This window comes from Centrocercus urophasianus, unplaced genomic scaffold (assembly GCF_019232065.1).
Source record: "Centrocercus urophasianus isolate 14NV4802_14NV808 unplaced genomic scaffold, USGS_Curo_1.0 seq_21, whole genome shotgun sequence".
Taxonomy (NCBI): Eukaryota; Metazoa; Chordata; class Aves; order Galliformes; family Phasianidae; genus Centrocercus; species Centrocercus urophasianus.
Genome location: NW_024884767.1, coordinates 12,961,292 through 12,980,088, shown reverse-complemented (window position 1 = coordinate 12,980,088; position 18,797 = coordinate 12,961,292). Strand labels below are relative to the sequence as shown.

At 40.1% G+C, this 18,797-nt stretch overlaps 1 protein-coding gene across 4 annotated transcripts in view; it reads left to right on the top strand.

Moving 5' to 3' along the window:
• Positions 1-18,797, top strand: part of CDC42SE2 (CDC42 small effector 2) — a 95,558-nt gene that overhangs the window by 69,114 nt on the left and 7,647 nt on the right. For all 4 annotated transcript variants that reach the window (XM_042823075.1, XM_042823076.1, XM_042823077.1 and 1 more), the window contains one exon: positions 17,254-17,355. In XM_042823075.1, coding sequence (XP_042679009.1) covers positions 17,254-17,355 — 102 coding nt within the window. The remainder of the gene's footprint in view (positions 1-17,253; positions 17,356-18,797) is intronic.

Genomic DNA, 18,797 nt, shown 5'->3' with positions numbered 1-18,797 from the left:
GACCTGTGTGTTGGTAAAGGATATGTGAATACAGCTACAAAAGAGTGTTGTGGTAGTATTTTAGCTTAATTTTCTTCTGTAACTGTGGAGTGATAGATATTTTCCTATCAACAATTACTGTTTTATTTTTTTATCACATCTCTAGATAATGGGAAGATGAAGTTGTGTGCTTGTCTTTTTTAGGTATCATATGGTTCAATTTTTTTCCTGTAAAGAAAAAATAACGTACAATGAATAGTCTGCATTTATTTTTATGCACAGTTTTTATACCCAGTTTGGAAATTCTCAGCCTCCAGATCTTTAGAAAACCTGTTTCTGTTTTGTATGTTTGTAGCTTTTTCTTTTCTCCATTCTCTAACATTTTTGTTATTGTTGTCAAACTGTCTGACTGTAAATTTGTAGCCAGTAGCTGATGCTGGCAGTGTCTTGCATTTTGACAGGAGCTGACTACATTTGTGGAACTTGAGTTGATGTGAAATTGCCAATAATGGCAATTCATAGAATCATTACATTTGGGAAGACCATTATGATCATTTAGATCCATCACCACCATGCCTACTAAAACATGTCCCTCAGTGCCAAATCCAGATATTTCTTGAATACTGCCATGAATGGTGACTTGACCACTTTCATGTGCAGTCTATTTCAATACCTCACCACTCCTTCTGAGAAGAAAAGTTTCATAATATATAACCCACATATCCCCGGTAGTGCAGCTTAAGGCTGATACCTCTCATCCCCTTCAGATGGAGGGATTATAGATCTCTGTAGTGCCTTATGTTGTAATGCTTAGCTTCCCTTTCTTTACTGACTGTTAAAGAACCATGTTTTCCTATTCTGTCTTCCCTAAGAAGCTCCTGAATATAGGCTTGTTTTTTCATGACCAGTGAATCTAGTACACTAAGAAAGCCACAGTATTTCCTGGATTTCCATAGTGCATCCAACTTCAGAATTACCAGACGCAGATGGAACTGCTGGTGTCACAAAGTATGTGAACGGAAGACGCACAATAATAGGAGTTCTTCTCTCACAGTAGTAAATTTATCATATTAGTGCAGGTGATCTGCAAAGTAAGGAGGAACTGGTTTGCCAAATAAATGGAATAGGAATTGCAAGATTTTCTGAACTGCATGAGCAGCCTGTGGAGCCTCTGAAAAACAACTGAATGTGTTTTTGATCCTACTTTGAGTCTGATAGTAAATTCTGAATAGTAAAAGTAAGTGAGACTTGTCGTTAACTAAATCTGTGCATCTTCTTGGTGTTACTAGAGGAATAAGGAACTTCTGCTGCTACTTTTGATTGCATACTTTTTTTGAAAGAGTAGAATTTGACAAGAAAGCTAGTAATATGGGGCATTTTCTGACTTGATGAAATGTGAGTACTTAATGATTGTTTACGCTCCAAGAGCTGTGGAATTGTGTCATGCCTCAGCTGGACTACAGAAAAGTGCCTGTACATGCTTAGCATTTTCCTTTCAGTTTGAGTTGCACAAGGCAGCAAGGACTCCTTTGCTTTGCTAGGGAAAGAGCACTGCTTGAAAGTGCTTCATTTTTTTGAAGTGCACTAGTGGGATCACCTTTCAAATGTGTTGAAAGGTGATTTCACTAGTTTTTTTCATTGCATAGATAGAATTGTATGGATAGAAAGCTATTTCTGCTTTGTGTAAGCTGTAACTCCTTTTTGCTTTGTCTTTATAAGTACAATTGAAGACTGGTTATGTTGTAACGTATTCTGGGATGTGCTTGTTCAGGTGGTTTATCTAACACAAAGTAGACAAACACGTATCCAATACTGACAGTCAAATTTGGGAGCTTTTTGCTCATATGACTAAAATTAAGATGGTCACTGAAGAAATTTGTGATTCCACATTTATGAATACCTATCCCAACTCTGAAGATGGAGTGGGTGTTCTAAAGGCTGTGTGATGGCACTTCCATGCTGATGAGGTAACGAGTGAGGATGTCATTGGGATAGCAAGGAAAACTAATGATGAGTTCACATAGGTGAAAAATAGCATAGCAAGAAAATACCAGTGGAAGGATTGCCAGACAGGCCAGCAATGTGTCTCATGAACCTGGCATATATAAAATTATAGAGGAATTACTTCTCTTAGAAAAGGAATTACAGTAAATAAACAAATCATTTTATTACTGTTGTAAGAAGTATGAGTACTTCAGTACTACTGGCAAACCAGATGAGTGTTTAGGTCTTATATTGCATACATACAAAACTGAACAAGTTACTTCTATTTTAGTATTGGCAAGTTTTGGAGATTATGTTCACAAAGCTCATGAATTTTCTGTGTCTGTAGGTATTTATTCTTAAGAGTATAGTTATTAAGTATTATGGCTTTGTTTTTGATTTGTGGTTGCAACAGTGGTATCACAGAATCGTAGAATGGCTTGGGTTGAAAAGGACCATGATGATCATCCAGTTTAAATCCCCCTCCCATAGAGTTGCTGGCCACCAGACCAGGCTGCCCAGAGCCACATCCAGCCTGGCCTTGAATGCCTCCAGGGATGGGGCATCCACAACCTCCTTGAGCAACCTGTTCCAGTGCATCACCACCCTCTGAGTGAAAAGCTTCCTCCTAAAATCTAACCTAAACTTCCCTTGTCTCAGTTTAAAACCATTCACCTTTGTCCTATCACTATCAGTTCTCATAAAGAACCATTCCCCCTCCTGTTTATAAGCTCCCTTCAAATATTGGAAGGCCACAATGAGGTTTCCCCAGAGCCTTCTCTTCTCCAAGCTAAACAATCCCAGTTCTCTCAACCTTTCCTCACAGGAGAGATGCTCCAGCTCTCTGATCATCTTAGTGGCCCTCCTCTGGACCCGTTCCAAGAGCTCTTCATCTCTCTTGTGCTGGGGCCCCCTAGTCTGGACGCAGTGCTCCAGATGGGGCCTCACAAGAGCAGAGTAGAGGGGGACAATCATCTCCCTCTCCCTGCTGGCCACTCCTCTTTTAATGCAGCCCAGAACACAGTTGGCCTTCTGGGCTGCAAGTGCACACTGCTGGCTCATGTCCAGCTTCTCATCTACCAGGACCCCTGAGTTCTTCTCTGCAGGGCTGCTCTCAAGGAAATCTTCTCCAGTCTGTAAAAATACCTGGGATTACCCTGGCCCAAGTGCAGCACCTTGCTCTTGGCCTTATTGAACCTCATTAGGTTCTTATGGGCCCACTTCCTCTAGCCTGTCCAAATCCCTCTGGATGGCTTCCTTTCCCTCCAGTGTGTCACCTGTATGTCTCAGCTTGGTGTCAAACTTGCTGAGAGCGCACTCGATTCCATTGGTGTGGTTGGTAAAGATGTTGAAGAGCACCGGTCCCAGGACTGAGCTCTGAGGCATACCACTTGTGACTAATCTCCATCCAGACGTAGAATCACTGCGACCAGCCAACCAGTTCTTAATCCATCAGTCCATCTTTCAGATCCATATCTCTCCAGTTTAGAGAAAAGGATGTGGTGAGGAACCGCGTCAACAGGCATTGCAGAAGTCCAGGTAGATGACATCCATCGCCCTTCCCCTGTCCACCTATGCCATCACTCCAGCCTAGAAAGTCACCAGATTGGTCAGGCAAAATCTGCCTTTGGTGAAGCCATGCTATCTGTCTTGGATCATCTCTTCCTCTCATATATGCTTTAACATGATAACCAGGAGTGTCTGTTGTGTGATCTTCCCAGGCACAAAGGTGTGGCTCACCGGTCTGTAGTTCCAAGTAATCCTTTCTCCCTTTCTGAAAAATGGGAGTAATGTTTCCCTGGAATTTTGCTCTCCTGACTCTGCTTTTTGCCAGGCCTTAAGTCCTCAAGATCACAGATTCCACCAGGGCATGATCACTGCAGCCCAGGCTGCGTCCAATCTCCATTAATCCACTTCCTTAATAATTTTTGTGGCTCTGCGCTGGACTCTTTCAAGCAGTTCCTTGTCCTTCTTGAACTGAGGGGCCCAGAACTGGACACAATACTCCAGATGCAGTCTCACCAGGGCAGAGTAGGGGAAGGAGAACCTTTCTTGACTTACTATCACGCCCCTTCTAATACACCCCAGTATGCCATTGGCTTTCTTGGTTACAAGGTCACAGTGCTGGCTCATGGTCATCCGACTGTCCTTCAGTTCCCCCAGGTCCATTTTGCCTACACTACTCTCCAACAGGTCAGTTCCCAATCTATACTGGTACCTGGGATTGTTCTTGCCCAGATGCGAGGCACCTGCCCTTGTTGTATTTCATTAAATTTCTCCCCTCTCAACTCTCCAGCCTATCTAGGTCTTGCTGGATAGCAGCACAGCCTTCTGGCTATCAACCACTCCTCCCAGTTTTGTGTAGTCAGCAAACTTGCTAACTATTTTCTTTGTTCCCTCCTCCAAGTCATTGATGAATGTATTGAATAGCACCAGTTTCAGTACCAATCCCTGAGGGACTCCACTAGAGACAAGCCTCCAACTAGTCTCCATGCCATGGACCACAACTCTTTGGCTTCTTCTATCCAGCCAGTTCAAAATCTTCCTCACTACCCCAGCATCCAGACCACACTTCCTCAGTTTAGATGTGAGGATGCTGTAGGAAATGGTGTCAAATGCTTTACTAAAATCAAGATAGACCACATCCACTGCTTTACCATCATCTGTCCACCTGGATATTTCTTCATAAAAGGCTATCAGGTTGGTCAAACATCACCTCCTCTTGGTGAACCCATGCTGACTGCTTCTAATGGCTCTCTTATTCTTGATATGTCTAGAAACAACACCAAGGATAAGTTGTTCCATCATCTTTCCAGGGATTGGAGGTGAGGCCTACTGGCCTGTAGTTACCAGGGCCCTCCTTCTTGTCCTTTTTGAAGATTGGTGTGACATTTGCTTTCCTCCAGTCCTCAGGCACCTCTCCCATTCCCCTCAACTTACCAAAGATGATGGAAAGTGGCCTAGCAATTGCTTCCACCAAGCTCCTTCAGCACCTCTAAGTCCTATTACTAAAAAAATGTCAGTGCTGTAACATCAGAAAATCCAGCTTCTCCTTTTGATGGCATTACTAGGAGTCATGTGCAGAAGCACTCTGAGAATATCACATGTCCCATTTTGTTGTCAGTAGTCACATGTAGATTACAACGTGCAGCATGAGTACTGTTTGGTAGCATAAACTGCAGTGTGTTAAGAGCTATTATCTTCAGAAATGCAGGTGTTCTAACAAACTGTTCTAGCTGGTGTTAGACATAGACTAGTGTTCAGTTTTGCATTGTGAGTATGACTGAGAATCCAATATCTGGTAGTGGCTGTTATGTTTATTTTAGTTTGTCTTAGCTCTTGTGCTTTCCTATAGTGGAGTTTGGGACATACATAATTCTGAGTTAGAGAATCAAACAGAGGGGAATATACATAGGAGTATTGAAGGCTTATATGTAATTTATGTAATGCATCATAGGGGACATAACAAGACTGCTAAGTTAGCCAGCTAACTCTAGGATTAGATCTTGGGGGATTTGCAAGCCGGAAATTTAACTTCTTGATGAAAGAATTTCAAAATGCAGAATATTTAAGGACAAACAGAGTTGTGTTTGTTGATGAGGGTGATACTCACTTGGCTGAGCAGGGGGGGCTTTGTGTTGCAAGTCCTCTTCCTCTGGAGAAATGTAGCTCTCATCAGGTCTCATCACCTTTTAAGTATTTCCTGTGTTCTTTTTGGAAAAGGTCAGCAAGTAAAATGAAAGAGTATAACACGGTACGCATCTCAGTATGTTATTATCTCTGCTATGTTATCTAGGATTTGTTTTATTAAGAGCCTATTAAATATACCCAGAAAGCTTCCACTGTAATGTATCTTTACATCATTTGTTTAATCTACCTCTCGTTTTTTAACATTCTGACTTTGATCTCTGGGAAGAATGCCATATCTGTGTTTCAGCAAAGTCATTTCCAGCCTATGTACTGTTCTGTATTCCTTCTCTTCATCACCATCTGAACTTGGAGACTTGAAGAATAAACTGAGTAGGAAGAGACCTCTGGATGCTGCTGAGTGCAAGCCTCCACTCAAAGCAGTCAACCAGACCAGCTTTCTCAGGGCCATGATCATTTGTGTTCTGGAGATCTCTAGAAGTGGACCATTCACATTTCTAAGTTGGTCAGGATTTGGTCTGCTGCAGCTTGAGATTGTTGAATATATCATAGTGTAGCTCCAAACCTGTCTTCTCTTACCATCTTCTAGCTAGTAGAAGACGAGTAAAACCACAAGCAGGCTTCACTTTGGAAGGCTGAACAAATGCACTGTTTTAGTCTCTTTTTGTATGCCATATGCAGCAGTTCTGGATTCATTCCAAAAGCTGCAGTATTAAAATTTGTTTCCAGCTGTGGATTGCTAGTAAGCACTCATTCCAAGCAATAGCCGATGTACGGCGAGTTATAATGCTTGTCAACTGCATGCAAAACAGGTATTTTAAATGCTAAGATCTGATTTTTATTGAGATAATCACAAGCCTGTATCGCAGATTTGTTCCTTACATTATGCCCTGTTGTTCATCTAGTTGATGAATGATCTGCTACTCTGTAATCAGACAATGCAGTCTGAAGATGCTGTAGAAAAATGATTCCTATGTTAGAAATAGAATATTAGATGATTGTGGTTTTTTATTAATTACATTAAAGAGGCATTGAAGTTGGTGGTAAAATGTGACTGCCAAATTCTGGGGAATGTATATCATCTTAAAATTGTGCTGGTGGGTATTATGAAAAGGAACGTGATTACTAGCTATGAAATGGATACAGATTTACTATATGACTGAGCTTCTGGAGTAGAAAAAGTTCCTTTTAATGTGTAAGCTAAACATTTCTTTAATGACCTATTGTCTACCGTAGTCATTTGACCTAATCTGGCAACTTTTCCTGTTTGCTTAGAAAATGTAGACTACAACTGCCGCTATTGTCATCTGATGACTAACGCCATCATAATGTAAGGGAATGTTGTGTAAACAGATTAGAAGGCAGGCACCTCTAAAGATTAAAGGTGATGATATGCTGAATTTGCTTTAAAACAAGCAAACAAAAACAAACAAAAAGATGAAAGTGCTGCTTGACATAACAAAAAGCAATCCAGCCTGAGGTATTCGTTTACAGAATAGCATGATTTGTAAAGTTGTACATAAAATCAATGGCAATTTGGAAGATTTGACCTACTCCACTGTTTTAATTTGCCCCATACTTCTGTCTTATTCAAAATATGAACTGCTATTTCATTCACTTATTCAAAAGGCTGTTAGTTTTTTTCATTTTTTGTCTCTTGAGGCAGTTAGATGCCAAGCAATGTTGCCTAGATCCAGTGTGCTCTTGATATGAAATTTTTAGGTTCTGATTATAATGACTTAAGATTCTTCAAAACCTCTCTCCTTTCAACCCTTTGTCTCAGTTTCATAGCTGTCCTTTAGCTGGAGGAGTCATTCAGCACCCTGGCTTTTTGGAAAACTGCAGGAAAGCTTACTCTGCTGGAGGCCTACGACTTATCTCTACTGATAAATAATTGGCATGAAAACATGTCCTGATTTCCTCTTACTTCTCCTCTGTCAAAAACGTAGTTTGTAAGATATGGAAGCAATCAAGACTCTAAGCAATCTGCTAGAAAATGCCAATGAAAGTGACTGAGAAAAATATGCTCTTAATGGGAACAGGTTTGGCGCTTACAGTTAATGAAGACAACAATGCTGGTCTGAGCATCACTACACCAGCCTTAGATTCTGATTATTAGTGTTTTAGAATAAATCTGTCATTGAAATACAGTGATTTGGAGGAAGTAGCTAGCATTTTATTTATTTTATTAACTTAGTTATCCTTCTTTGTATTTCTTCTGTACAATAGAGAAATTGTTTTAAAGCATTTGAACACTGAAACTTTAGTTCTTCATCCTTTCATCTTTAGAGGGTGAAGAGTGTCCTGCATTTCAGTATTGCCAGAAACAATTTATAGTTGATTAAAAAAAATGTTAAATGTTAAAACATTTAATATACACTATTGCCTGACTGGCATTTTAATGTTACCATGGATGGTGTGTCTTTAATTTCATCTAAGTATACTAGTAACATATTGTATGAATATTGGAATTAGCTGTGTATGTTGTAGGTTTAAAAAGCTGAAAAAAAGAAGGAAAATACTGCAGAAATCAGGAAGATGTTTGGAGGTGTTTGTTTTTTACTTTTTCAGAAATAACATACTGGCTATATAATGACTACATGTCTAACTGTGAGCTTCATGGTACTACTTTCCTGTGTAACGATGCCAGTGCTAAAACTGAGAGTGTATCAGCATTTCTGCTTTGAATGCTTTCTTTCTGCTTGGTTTTGTGTGTGTGTTTCGTTTGTTTTTTGGTTTTTGGTTTTTGGTTTTTTTTTTGTTTTGCTTTGTTTTTTTATTTTTTTTAAACACTGATCTCTAGGTTCCTCATAATGGAAAAAAGTATGGAGAAATGCATCCTAAAGAATAGTGCAATAAATAAACAAATGCAAAGGACACCCTATATCTGCAGTCCTTTTTATGTAGGGTTTGATGAATAATATTCTAAGACCTTTATAGCTGATTTTGATGGAGCAATACTGGGAACTCAGATACATCACTCAGACTATAGCTTGTTTTGAGAAGCACAGCCACCATGCTGCTCTTAGGCACGGCCCTATTAGTTTTGTCAGGTTGTGCTATGTTGTTTGTACTGGTGGATGCAGCTGTCCTACACACATCAGACTTTATTTGGGAGCAGAACAGCATGTATGTGGCAGAGCGGAAAACCACCTCTTCACAGTGATCCAGTGCTTACTATTCTGAGAGATTACCTAGTTCCTCTTGTGAATGAGCGTGTGTAGAATCTGCTAGGTGACATTGCACAGGGACTCCATTGCTTTTGCTGTTGGCTCTCTCTTAAAAGCAAATGTACAGTGCAAGAAAGGTCAAAGTAGGAACAGAAAATGAAGGATGGCGTCTCTTTCAGTTTCTCTTCTAACAGTCCAAACTCCCCATCTTTAAATAATTGACTAGCTTGGCTTTGATTAAATCCTTTTCTTAGTTTTATATCTCAGTTTTAATCTTTGGCTTTTAGCAGAGTTCTGGAACACAAAGCTAGCAAACAGCTATTTCAAAATATTTATGTCATTGGAAACTTTAGTAAATCACTTTGTTTTCAGGGTGAATATCTGAAATGCATATCTAGATTGGTAGGGAAGAATGCAGAAAGCAAAGAAGCAGATTAAAAGAGCTTGCTTTTTGCACTGGTTTGGCAAAAATTAACACTTTTGTGATTGGAACAGAAGTTCTCAAAAAAAAAAAAAAAAGTATTGCCAATTGAGAGCTATTTGTGGCAGAAGGCCAAGCACGATAGCCCTGACTCCCTGCCTTGATCTGATAGTTCCTGTTTCAAAAACATTTTAGCAGATTGCATACTTGCCTGTCTTAATTGCCCCTCTGTTCAGCATTGGATTTACACACAGACCAACTCCTAGTCAAGAAAAACGATGCTCTTGTCAGGTAGAGAACTAGCAGTGCCTTCCTTGTTTGTGTTTGTCATACCTAGCATGAGAATGGCGGCAGTGGAATCTGTACTGGGAATTATCTTGGTTTAGTTCACTTTATTTTAGTAGAGTTTGAGATTTTTATTATTTTAGTGTGAAAGATGCGTTATTTCTAAATCCGCTAATGTGGCACAGATTTAAACGTGTGGTTAAAATTATTATGATTCAATACATTCAAATTACCTTTCTGTTGCTTAAAAGCCAAGCCTGCAAAAAAATTGTAGTGGAGGCTAACTTGCTTCTTAGCGTACTAGAGGATGCCATTACAATCACTGAGATGTGATAATAATGTTACTGAACGGTCTGAAAAATGGCCCTCATATTATGAAGACAAGCTTGAAATCTGTGCTAGTTACTAGTGTTTGTGTTTTGAGTCATCTTCCTTCTTTGGAAAGAGGAAAATTTTGGAGGTAATAAATATAAGTAGTCATTTTCTGACCACAAAACCTTATTCAGCAGAGGAGCCCTTTAGGGCCTCCAGCTGGATCATTCACTTCTCTGTTGATCAGGATAAGTTTGCCAGTAGGGAGTCAGCAAGTGAATTTATTGAGTCTTCATCCACTCCTGAAAGTGGAATTAAGTGTTCTTTACTTATCTTCTTGCCAAGAGAGATAAGCCTATTTTTAACAGTAATCATGTAAGAAAAGAGAAAAAAAAAGTATATATTTTTTGGCCTTAGCGAGGCTTATGGGCCTGCAAGCCACCAGTGAGTGCTGCTGACTTGAAAGCCACCCCAGCAGGAGAATGTGACTTAAGCATCATGTGCTGCTGGGACATCCACTTTAAAGTGTACTGTATGAATACCTTGATTTCCACAGCCTCCATTCCTTTCAAGGAATTAATTTTTCAAAAATAGTCTAAAATTGTAGGAGAGACTGATAAAATGCTTGAGAACGAATATCAGGAAGCTGAGATTTTTACTTTGCATAAGATGAGGCACCAAAGCATGGTGGGCTTTGCTGTTTTTTTTTTTTTTTCCTTTTTCTTTTGCCCAATTATATATCAAGGCTGTTTTGAAGTTAAAATCAATAGATGTTTCTCAGTGTATTCAGAAGAGGAGTCTGTGAGGCGCAGGCTTTGTACTACAATGTCACTTCTTAACAGAGAATTCAGAATAACAGATTGTCATGAAGAACAATATAGATAGTCTTGTGCAGTAAGCAGTAATGATTATGAATTTGAACCAGAGTTGTTCTTTTGCTAATAATTAGAATGAAACAAAGAATTGTGTCAGAAAAGTGAAGGTGCATCACTTGCCGTTTTGTGTACAAATCACTTTGTGTTGATTTAGATCTGGCTGGAGGCTTGTTGCACAAAATTACATGTATGTCACTCCAAAAGTAATGCCTCCTGTTTATTTCCATGGAAACTATGACATATGTAAAGAACTGCTTAATAGTGCTTATACTAAAAAATTCTCAGCTACAAAACACTATTTTTCAACATAGTCACCACCATTAGCTATGCATTTTTGCCAGTGATGACCAAGGGCCTGTATGTTGCTCTTTTAACAGTCTGCACCAGCAGAAGTGACACACTCTCACCACTGTTGAAATACACCAGCCGCCCCTCACAGTGCTCACATCCGCTCTTTGATCTCTGTCAGTGTTCAACAAGCATCAGTGAATGTCAGTGGGTGCCATTTTTTCTACACGGAGGAAGTCAGTGTCACACGTTTGCTTCATCTGCACTTCCACAATGTAGTCTGATGCCATTTTGTCAGACTGCCCCTCTGCTGCAGTCTGTCACATGACAACAAAATGTAACAGAATATTGGCAGGAAGATTCAATCTCTACTGCCATACCATCAACATCTGCCTCTGCTATGACGGAGCACCATAATATAATAGGAGGTATTACTTTTGGAGCAGCCCTTGTACAGTGTAGGTCAGCTCAGCATGCTGTTTTCTTTCAAATTAACCTACTCTGCAGTACATTTTTTAAAGCACAGATAAATACTAAGTTACAGAAAAAAAATACCTTGTTATACAATATATAGTGTAGTATCTAGTTGTATAATGTGTATTTATATAAATTGTTTAATATAGCATTTCAAATACATGCACTGTGTATTTATTGCATAAAAAGTTATACGGAATGTGTATTTATTTCATACAAAATAAGCCAAAACCATATATATGAAAATGCAGTTGTGAAAATTCTCACTGTTGCAGAGTTCAATATTAGTAGGAATAAAGTAAGTTCTATCCTTGCATTATGTTATTTTGGTAATGCTGAGAAATAATGGTAAAATGCTCTGCTACAAAAGAGAAAAAGAAACTAAAAACAACTGTGTTGGTTTTTAGAGAAAAATGATTATAGCAATATTTTATTATGTGAATCAAATATTCACATGTGTATTTAATTCACATATTCACAAATATGTGAATTAAATACTAAATTTCATTTTCAGCATTCGATGCAAAGGTGCAGTCTGTCTCTGTCACAGACTTATTTCTAGTGTAGGTGTTCTCTATTTTCTCCTCTAATACTTTTTGTTATGCTGAGGGAAGCAGGTTTTCTGTTGCTTAGTTTCTTATAGCTCACTTAACATTACTGAAATATTAAGACATAAAAAGTCAGTCCAACACATACATTTGGGTAAAAACCATTGCTGTGTGGGGATAAAAAAGTGTGGCCCTATCTTCTTGTGTATAAAATGGAGATAAAATGAAATGTGAGGTGGCAGGAGAAAAGAACCACATGTCATAATTTCAATAAAGAGGTACTGTTTTCAGAAGCTCTCTGCATGTTTGTCGTGTAGCAGTAACTTAGCATCTCCTTTTAATTTCTTCAGTTCCTGCTGTGTATCACTTCGTGTTTAGAAGTCATATTCCAAACCTGTACCCACAGCACCACCTCTAGCTGCTAGGGCCTGAGGTGGAGTCTTATGCAGGTCACATCAGTTAGGCTTTCATGTGCATTGATTGGTCTCACTTTGAATGATATTCTGCTTGACTTCACTTGTGACTTGCTTTTAGCAACTTTCAGGAATGTAATTATCAACCTGCTATGGGTTTTGTGAGTGGTGTTATTTGTTGTTTTTTTTTAATGTGCTTTTTTCTTTGGATGCTTTATTGGTGTTCTTTTTTTTTTGAGAAGACATGTCATGAAGGGTAGAGATGTATGCTTAACTGTGCAAAGAATAATAATTTCCAAAACTTTCCTGTGTGTCTGTGTGTAGGAAACCACAAAAAAATATCCAAACTAAGTAGTGCAGGGTCTCAAATAGGTCAGAAAAGATCTGAATGCCACTTAGGCCCTATATACATCACATACATACACACATACAGATACAGGCTAAAAAGTTGTCTGGAAATATTGCAGTCACTGTTATTGCCATCATTGTGAAATTACTTTACCTAGGGAAGTTTATCCCAACTTCTGGACAAAATTTGGAGGTGGTCAGAAAAGATAACTTCAGCAAAGGAGAATTAAAAGGAACTTGTGCATGCTCATCGATGGCAGTCACTTGTTGATTTATTTTGTTTGTTGTTTTTATTGTGTTTTTTAAATCAAAGTTTTGAGCTTCAATCATTAAGATTTTTTTCAACTATTAAAAAGATGCTTCAGTAAGGTGTTACCTAACTTCTGAAAAGAAGTTTTTAAAAAGCTTGTGAGAAGTTTCTAGAAATGTGCAGGGTTAATATTTCAATGTGATGCAACAGTTCATGGCCTTCTGAATTCCAATCTTCTACAGCAAAAGAGGTGCTACTTTGTGTGGGTGCAAAGCATCAATCACAGCTTTAGAAGAGACATCATTCTTTACTTCATTACTATGGCAGCTGAAATGTGATCTCATTACAGTGCATGTAGCATATGTGTTCAAAATAAAGCCACTGAGATGGGCCCACAAACAGCTCCTGTTCCTCTCAAACATTTAACGCACAAGCCTGCACCTCTTCTACTTATTTTTAAGTATGATTTAATTCTTTTTTGTGAGGCAAAGATTACGATCTGTGTACTTCGCAATGCAAATTCTGCATTTTTTCAGGGGAACAATCTGAGTAAAGCCATTAAATGATGAATTTCACACGCCACTTCCAGGATCCCTCTACAAGTCTTCTCTCATCTCACCTCCCTTGTGTTCCTTGTCATGCCATAATACCTTAGTAAAGAAGGAAATAAATGACTTCAGATAAGGCAAGAATCAAATATAAAAATTCAGTTATAAAATTTTCTTCAGCTTTTGATATAAAATCTTTCAGTAATTTAATCAAAACTAAGCAAAGAGATAACAGATACTTAGTAAGTATCTTACTAAGATACTTAGTAAGTTAATCTTGGGGATTTCCCAAGAAAACATCCATCCACAGAAGTACAGAAACAAGAAAGAGGATGTCACTGCAGCTAGATTGCCAGAATTAGGGCACTTGCATGTTCAGTCAGGTTAATTGTCTATGGTATATGCGATGTTAGAGACGTGGATGGCTAGAATGGCTTTATCTGCTCAGACATGTGAATTGAACTGAGAAACAATCACAGAATAGGCACAAACGGTTCATATTCATGCTATTAGCTTCTCAAGTGAAAGATTAATGTGCTGTCTCTTAGCTGCTTTCAAATTACACGTACTAGATTTACTGAAGAGTCAGTCTGTGTGTCTGAGCAATGGTACTGCATGTATATTTGCAGATGCAAGGCCTCAAAAAATGCTACAATAAAATAACACAATATAGACCTGACAAAAGTTGTCTGCGTAGTATTTTCTGTGAACGTTTTATACCCTTGCTATGCAGGCTTCCCTACTGCTGTCTCCTGTGTTACATCCTTTGAAAAAAAAAATGACTTCTTACAGTCTTATGTCCCTTCCCCTGCACTCATCAGTCATTTCAGTTCTGACTTGGGCTGTGTCAACTACAGAAATAGCATACAGTAACAGGAGAGCAGTGTGGAGCAAAGCACTGTTGAGGAACTGAGGCATATATTTCAGGTTCTGCTTCAGACTGGTTTGCCTGTTCCTCTGGCCTTGATGTCCATTAGCTGTTGGAGTACATCAGCTAGCCTTCCAGTTCAGGTCCTTCAAAAAACCATGTCTGGGATTACTCAGAAATACAAACTGAAGCGTGTAAGTAGGAACCAGCACAGTTCCTACTAAAGTATGCTCATAATGCGATATGAAACACTGATATAAAGACAATCTGAAGCAAAAAAATAATAATAGTAATAATAACAAAAAGGGAAAAAAAACAAACAAACAAAAAAAAACAAACAAAAAAAACATCCACCAAATACCATTTTGGTTTCTTTTAGAATCATAGAATAGCTTGGGTTGGAAGGGACTTTAAACAAGGTTTAATTCCATCCTTCAAGCATTTAAATGTTTTTCCATTGATTCAGGATCACCTCAGTGGGTACATGCTACAATGTAACTGCCTGATGGCTTCTGTTAGAAACTTGCCTTAGATACGAATCAAGGCTTGATGGCAATTTGCTAGTTCGCTAGCTGATGAATACTGAAGAATTATTTACAGCCATTCTGGAGATCCAGTACTCCTTAATGCTGTTTCTGGCTCACTAGTACTATTTGCAATGAAAAAAAAAAAAAGGAAAATATTAGTGAAATTGTCCAAAAAAAAAGAGCTTGTTTGTTCTCCACCCCCCAGAAATAAAGAATGATCTGCAAGCTTTTGAGGTTTGTCTGTGTTTGGCCTACATCAGACCCCATGTTTCCAAACTCCACTAAAACCAAGAAATCACGGATGTATTGTTTAGGTGTGCAAAGACTCATACTCTGGCTTTCTGTTTATTTGTTTTAAATTTAGGGGTGAGCACCTACAGGATACTTGAAATAATTTTAAGTGTTCTAATTGAGTGGCTTGTTTCACCTATGAGACTTTCTCTGTCAGAGCAGTGTACCACAACAGTATGTAAGTCCAGCAATGCATCTTTAGCATCATTTGTCCATTACACCTGCTGGGAATGCTCCTAATTCTGATCATGCTAGATTGGCGGCTCTCATCCAGTGTAACTAGAAACCTGCTATCAGGTCTTTCCTCCAAGTTAGTTGCTGCTTTACTAGCTGATGTCAAGCTGAGCTTAAGAAGTAGTTTGCTGTTTCTGTCAATGACTTTGGTTTCCACACTGAAGTACTCACTCGTTGGTGGGACATGTTGATAAATCTTACTTACTTACTTACATCTTGATAAATTACTGCTCCTGGCTTTGTGAATACTAATGACTTCTGTAGCTGAAACATCTCCATTTCCATAAACACTTTATCCTTGAAAGCCCTTAAACTACACAAAATAATAGCTATGGTTATTTTATTTTGTTGGTTTTGTCTGGAGTACACTGGGAGTAGAGAAATCATCATCAGTTTTGGCATAGATCAGCTTTTTTTGCTGTTTCTCATTGAGTGTGTTAAGTGTTTCTTTTACCTGCAACCCCCCTTTAGGCCACTAATACTATAAAGTGAGATACAGTGAAATCTCCTAAGACTTGTTTTAATAAGGATTAAGAGTGTTTTGTGCTTGCTGGCTTCACCCTGTGGTGGATTCTCGTAGTTGAGGGTCTGATTCATTAAGATTTAGTCTGTAGAAGCACTTCAAAAGTAGTTGGCTCACTCATGAGGCATGTACCTTTCTGGCTTGAGTCAGAGTGGTCTTATGATCATAGTACAGATTAGGAGTGGACATCCCACTAAAATGAGATCAAGTGGACTTTACGACAGTGGGAAGCTTTTAATTGAGCTCAACTAATTTGTTAGCTATTATACTGTATTTTAACATACCTCAAATTGAAGTATACATGTTGTGCTTTTTGGCTATTGTTTTTTTTAATACACCATATAGACAAGTGGCAGCTGCATACTGTAATGCTTTGCTCTGCTTAAGGTCTGCTCTGCTTAAGGTTCTGATTGTGGCCTAAGAAATGAGGATAAGGTATTCTGTTTTCTTCCTTTAGATGCAATATTTGGCTGGAGGCAAACAGCCCACATAGCTTTAATTAGAGGAAGTCCTTACTGCTTCTGATTTTTAATTTGCATGTTTTTATATTAATAAAAGTTGAAGCAGTGACTCTGAGAAGAGGGAGGCAGAGTTAAGCAGTTCTTTCTATTGAACTCTCAGAACAGAAACTGGCATATCTCTAGGATACAGTCTGGCTCACTGCCTCACTACCCTCTGCACCCCTTCAGCTCACATTCCACATGAGGAGTGTAAGTTACCTCAGTGTATGAGGTTCAGTAGGGATATTATATTGGTTGATGCCAATCGAGACATTACTATATTATTCTACTACAGAATGAGTGACACAAGTTCCCATGACATGCTGCTGAGAAGTTCTATAAGTTAGCTACTTTGTATGCCCTGATAATGCTCTTATATGCTCTGATAATGATCCTTAATTCTCATTTTGAATAACTAAACATCAAATTTGGTCCATTACATCATGATTAAATGATGGAAAAATGGATGGATGCAGAGTTTGCTGTATGAAACATTGCAAATATTGCTTAACCAACACTTTGTTAACCTAAGTGCTTAGGAATGGTATCAGTGCTGGTCTAATGATCTTCTAAAGATACCATAAGTGAAAAGAATGGACCATATTACCAATGTTTAGATTAACCTGGGAATTCAGACTTTCCTTTTTAATTTCATGAGAACGTCTCATGGTGTATGGAACACCCCACGTATAGTTTATGTTTACGACACATCCTGGTTCTGCCTTTTAAATTAATCTCAGCTAGATGGTTTCTTTATCTTTCTTCCAGAAAAGACGACGACGCATAGATCGAAGCATGATTGGGGAGCCAACAAACTTTGTTCACACAGCTCACGTTGGATCGGGAGACCTATTCAGTGGAATGAATTCGGTAAGCATCTGTGGATGAAGATATTTCATCTTAGACAGGGTACAGGAACATTGTAAGAGGCTAAAGCAATGAAGAATGATTCTCTACTGAATTGTGACAGGGAGGCTCTGTGTAAAACTGAAGAATAACTACTAGTGTGTTAATTCCAAGCCTTAGTCACTCGCATTTTAGATTATGAGATCCTGTAGTTATTGACAATGTCCTGATGGACGACAGGTTGGCCATGAGCCAGCAGTGTGACCTCGTGGCCAAAAAGGCCAATGGCATCCTGGGGTGCATTAAAAAGAGCGTGTCCAGCAGGTCGAGGGAGGTGATCCTCCCCCTCTACTCTGCCCTGGTAAGGCCTCATCTGGAGTACTGCATCCAGTTCTGGGCTCCCCAGTACAAAAAGACAGGGATCTCTTGGAAAGAGTCCAGCAGAGGGCCACAAAGATGGTGAAGGGCCTGGAGCATCTCCTCTATGAAGAAAGGCTGAGTGAACTGGGTCTGTTCAGCCTTGAGAAAAGAAGACTGGGAGGGGACCTGATCCAGGTCTATAAATATCTGAGGTGTGGGGGCCATAGTGGTGAGGCCAGTCTCTTTTCAGTGGTGAGTGGAGACAGGACAAGGGGAAACGGACATAAGCTGCAGCATAGGAAGTTCCTCACAAATGTGTGCAAGAACTTCTTTACGGTGAGGTGACGGAGCACTGGAACAGGCTGCCCAGGGAGGTGGTGGAGTCTCCTTCTCTGGAGATGTTCAAGACCTGCCTGGATGCCGACCTGTGCGACCTGCTGTAGGGAACCTGCTTTGGCAGGGGGTTGGACTCGATGATCTCTGGAGGTCCCTTCCAACCCCTACAATTCTGTGATTCTGTGATATTGCACTCTATCCATGAGCGTCGGTCATGGTTATGTGATTTGTAGCTCACACCACACAAAAGGCCCAGGAGAAGGGTTTATGGGTGCCACAGCCACACTGGGTGCAGAGAGCACTGGGTCTCGTACGGCACAGTGCGTGTAGGGTGTGTGCGTGAAGGATGAACCTCGGCAAGGACAGACCCTGGGAACAACGCGTGCTTCTGCGTTCTAATCTTTTATTGGAAACGCGTAAGCCCCGCTAGAGGCGCCGGGGGCGCCGCCTCTTGGAGGGCGGGGGAGCGCGCTGGGTGCTGCCGGCCCTCCTCTTCGTGGGGCGCCGGGCCTCCCCAGCCGAGCGCTTCCTGCCCCGGCCGCGAGCGGAGGGGCCGCGGCTGCGGCGCTGACCAGAGGGACCGGCTTCCTCGGGACCCGGCTGCTCGCCAGGACGTGTGCCCAGGGCCCCGCTGGACGGGCCGGGGAGCTCCTCTGCGTCGGGACCCGCGGAGCTGCCGGAGGGCACGGCGCTGCGAGCGACGGTGTCTTGCGGGGAGGCGGAGGGACCGGACGGGGCCGCGGGGCCGTCCTGCTGCTCCTGGGCAGCGC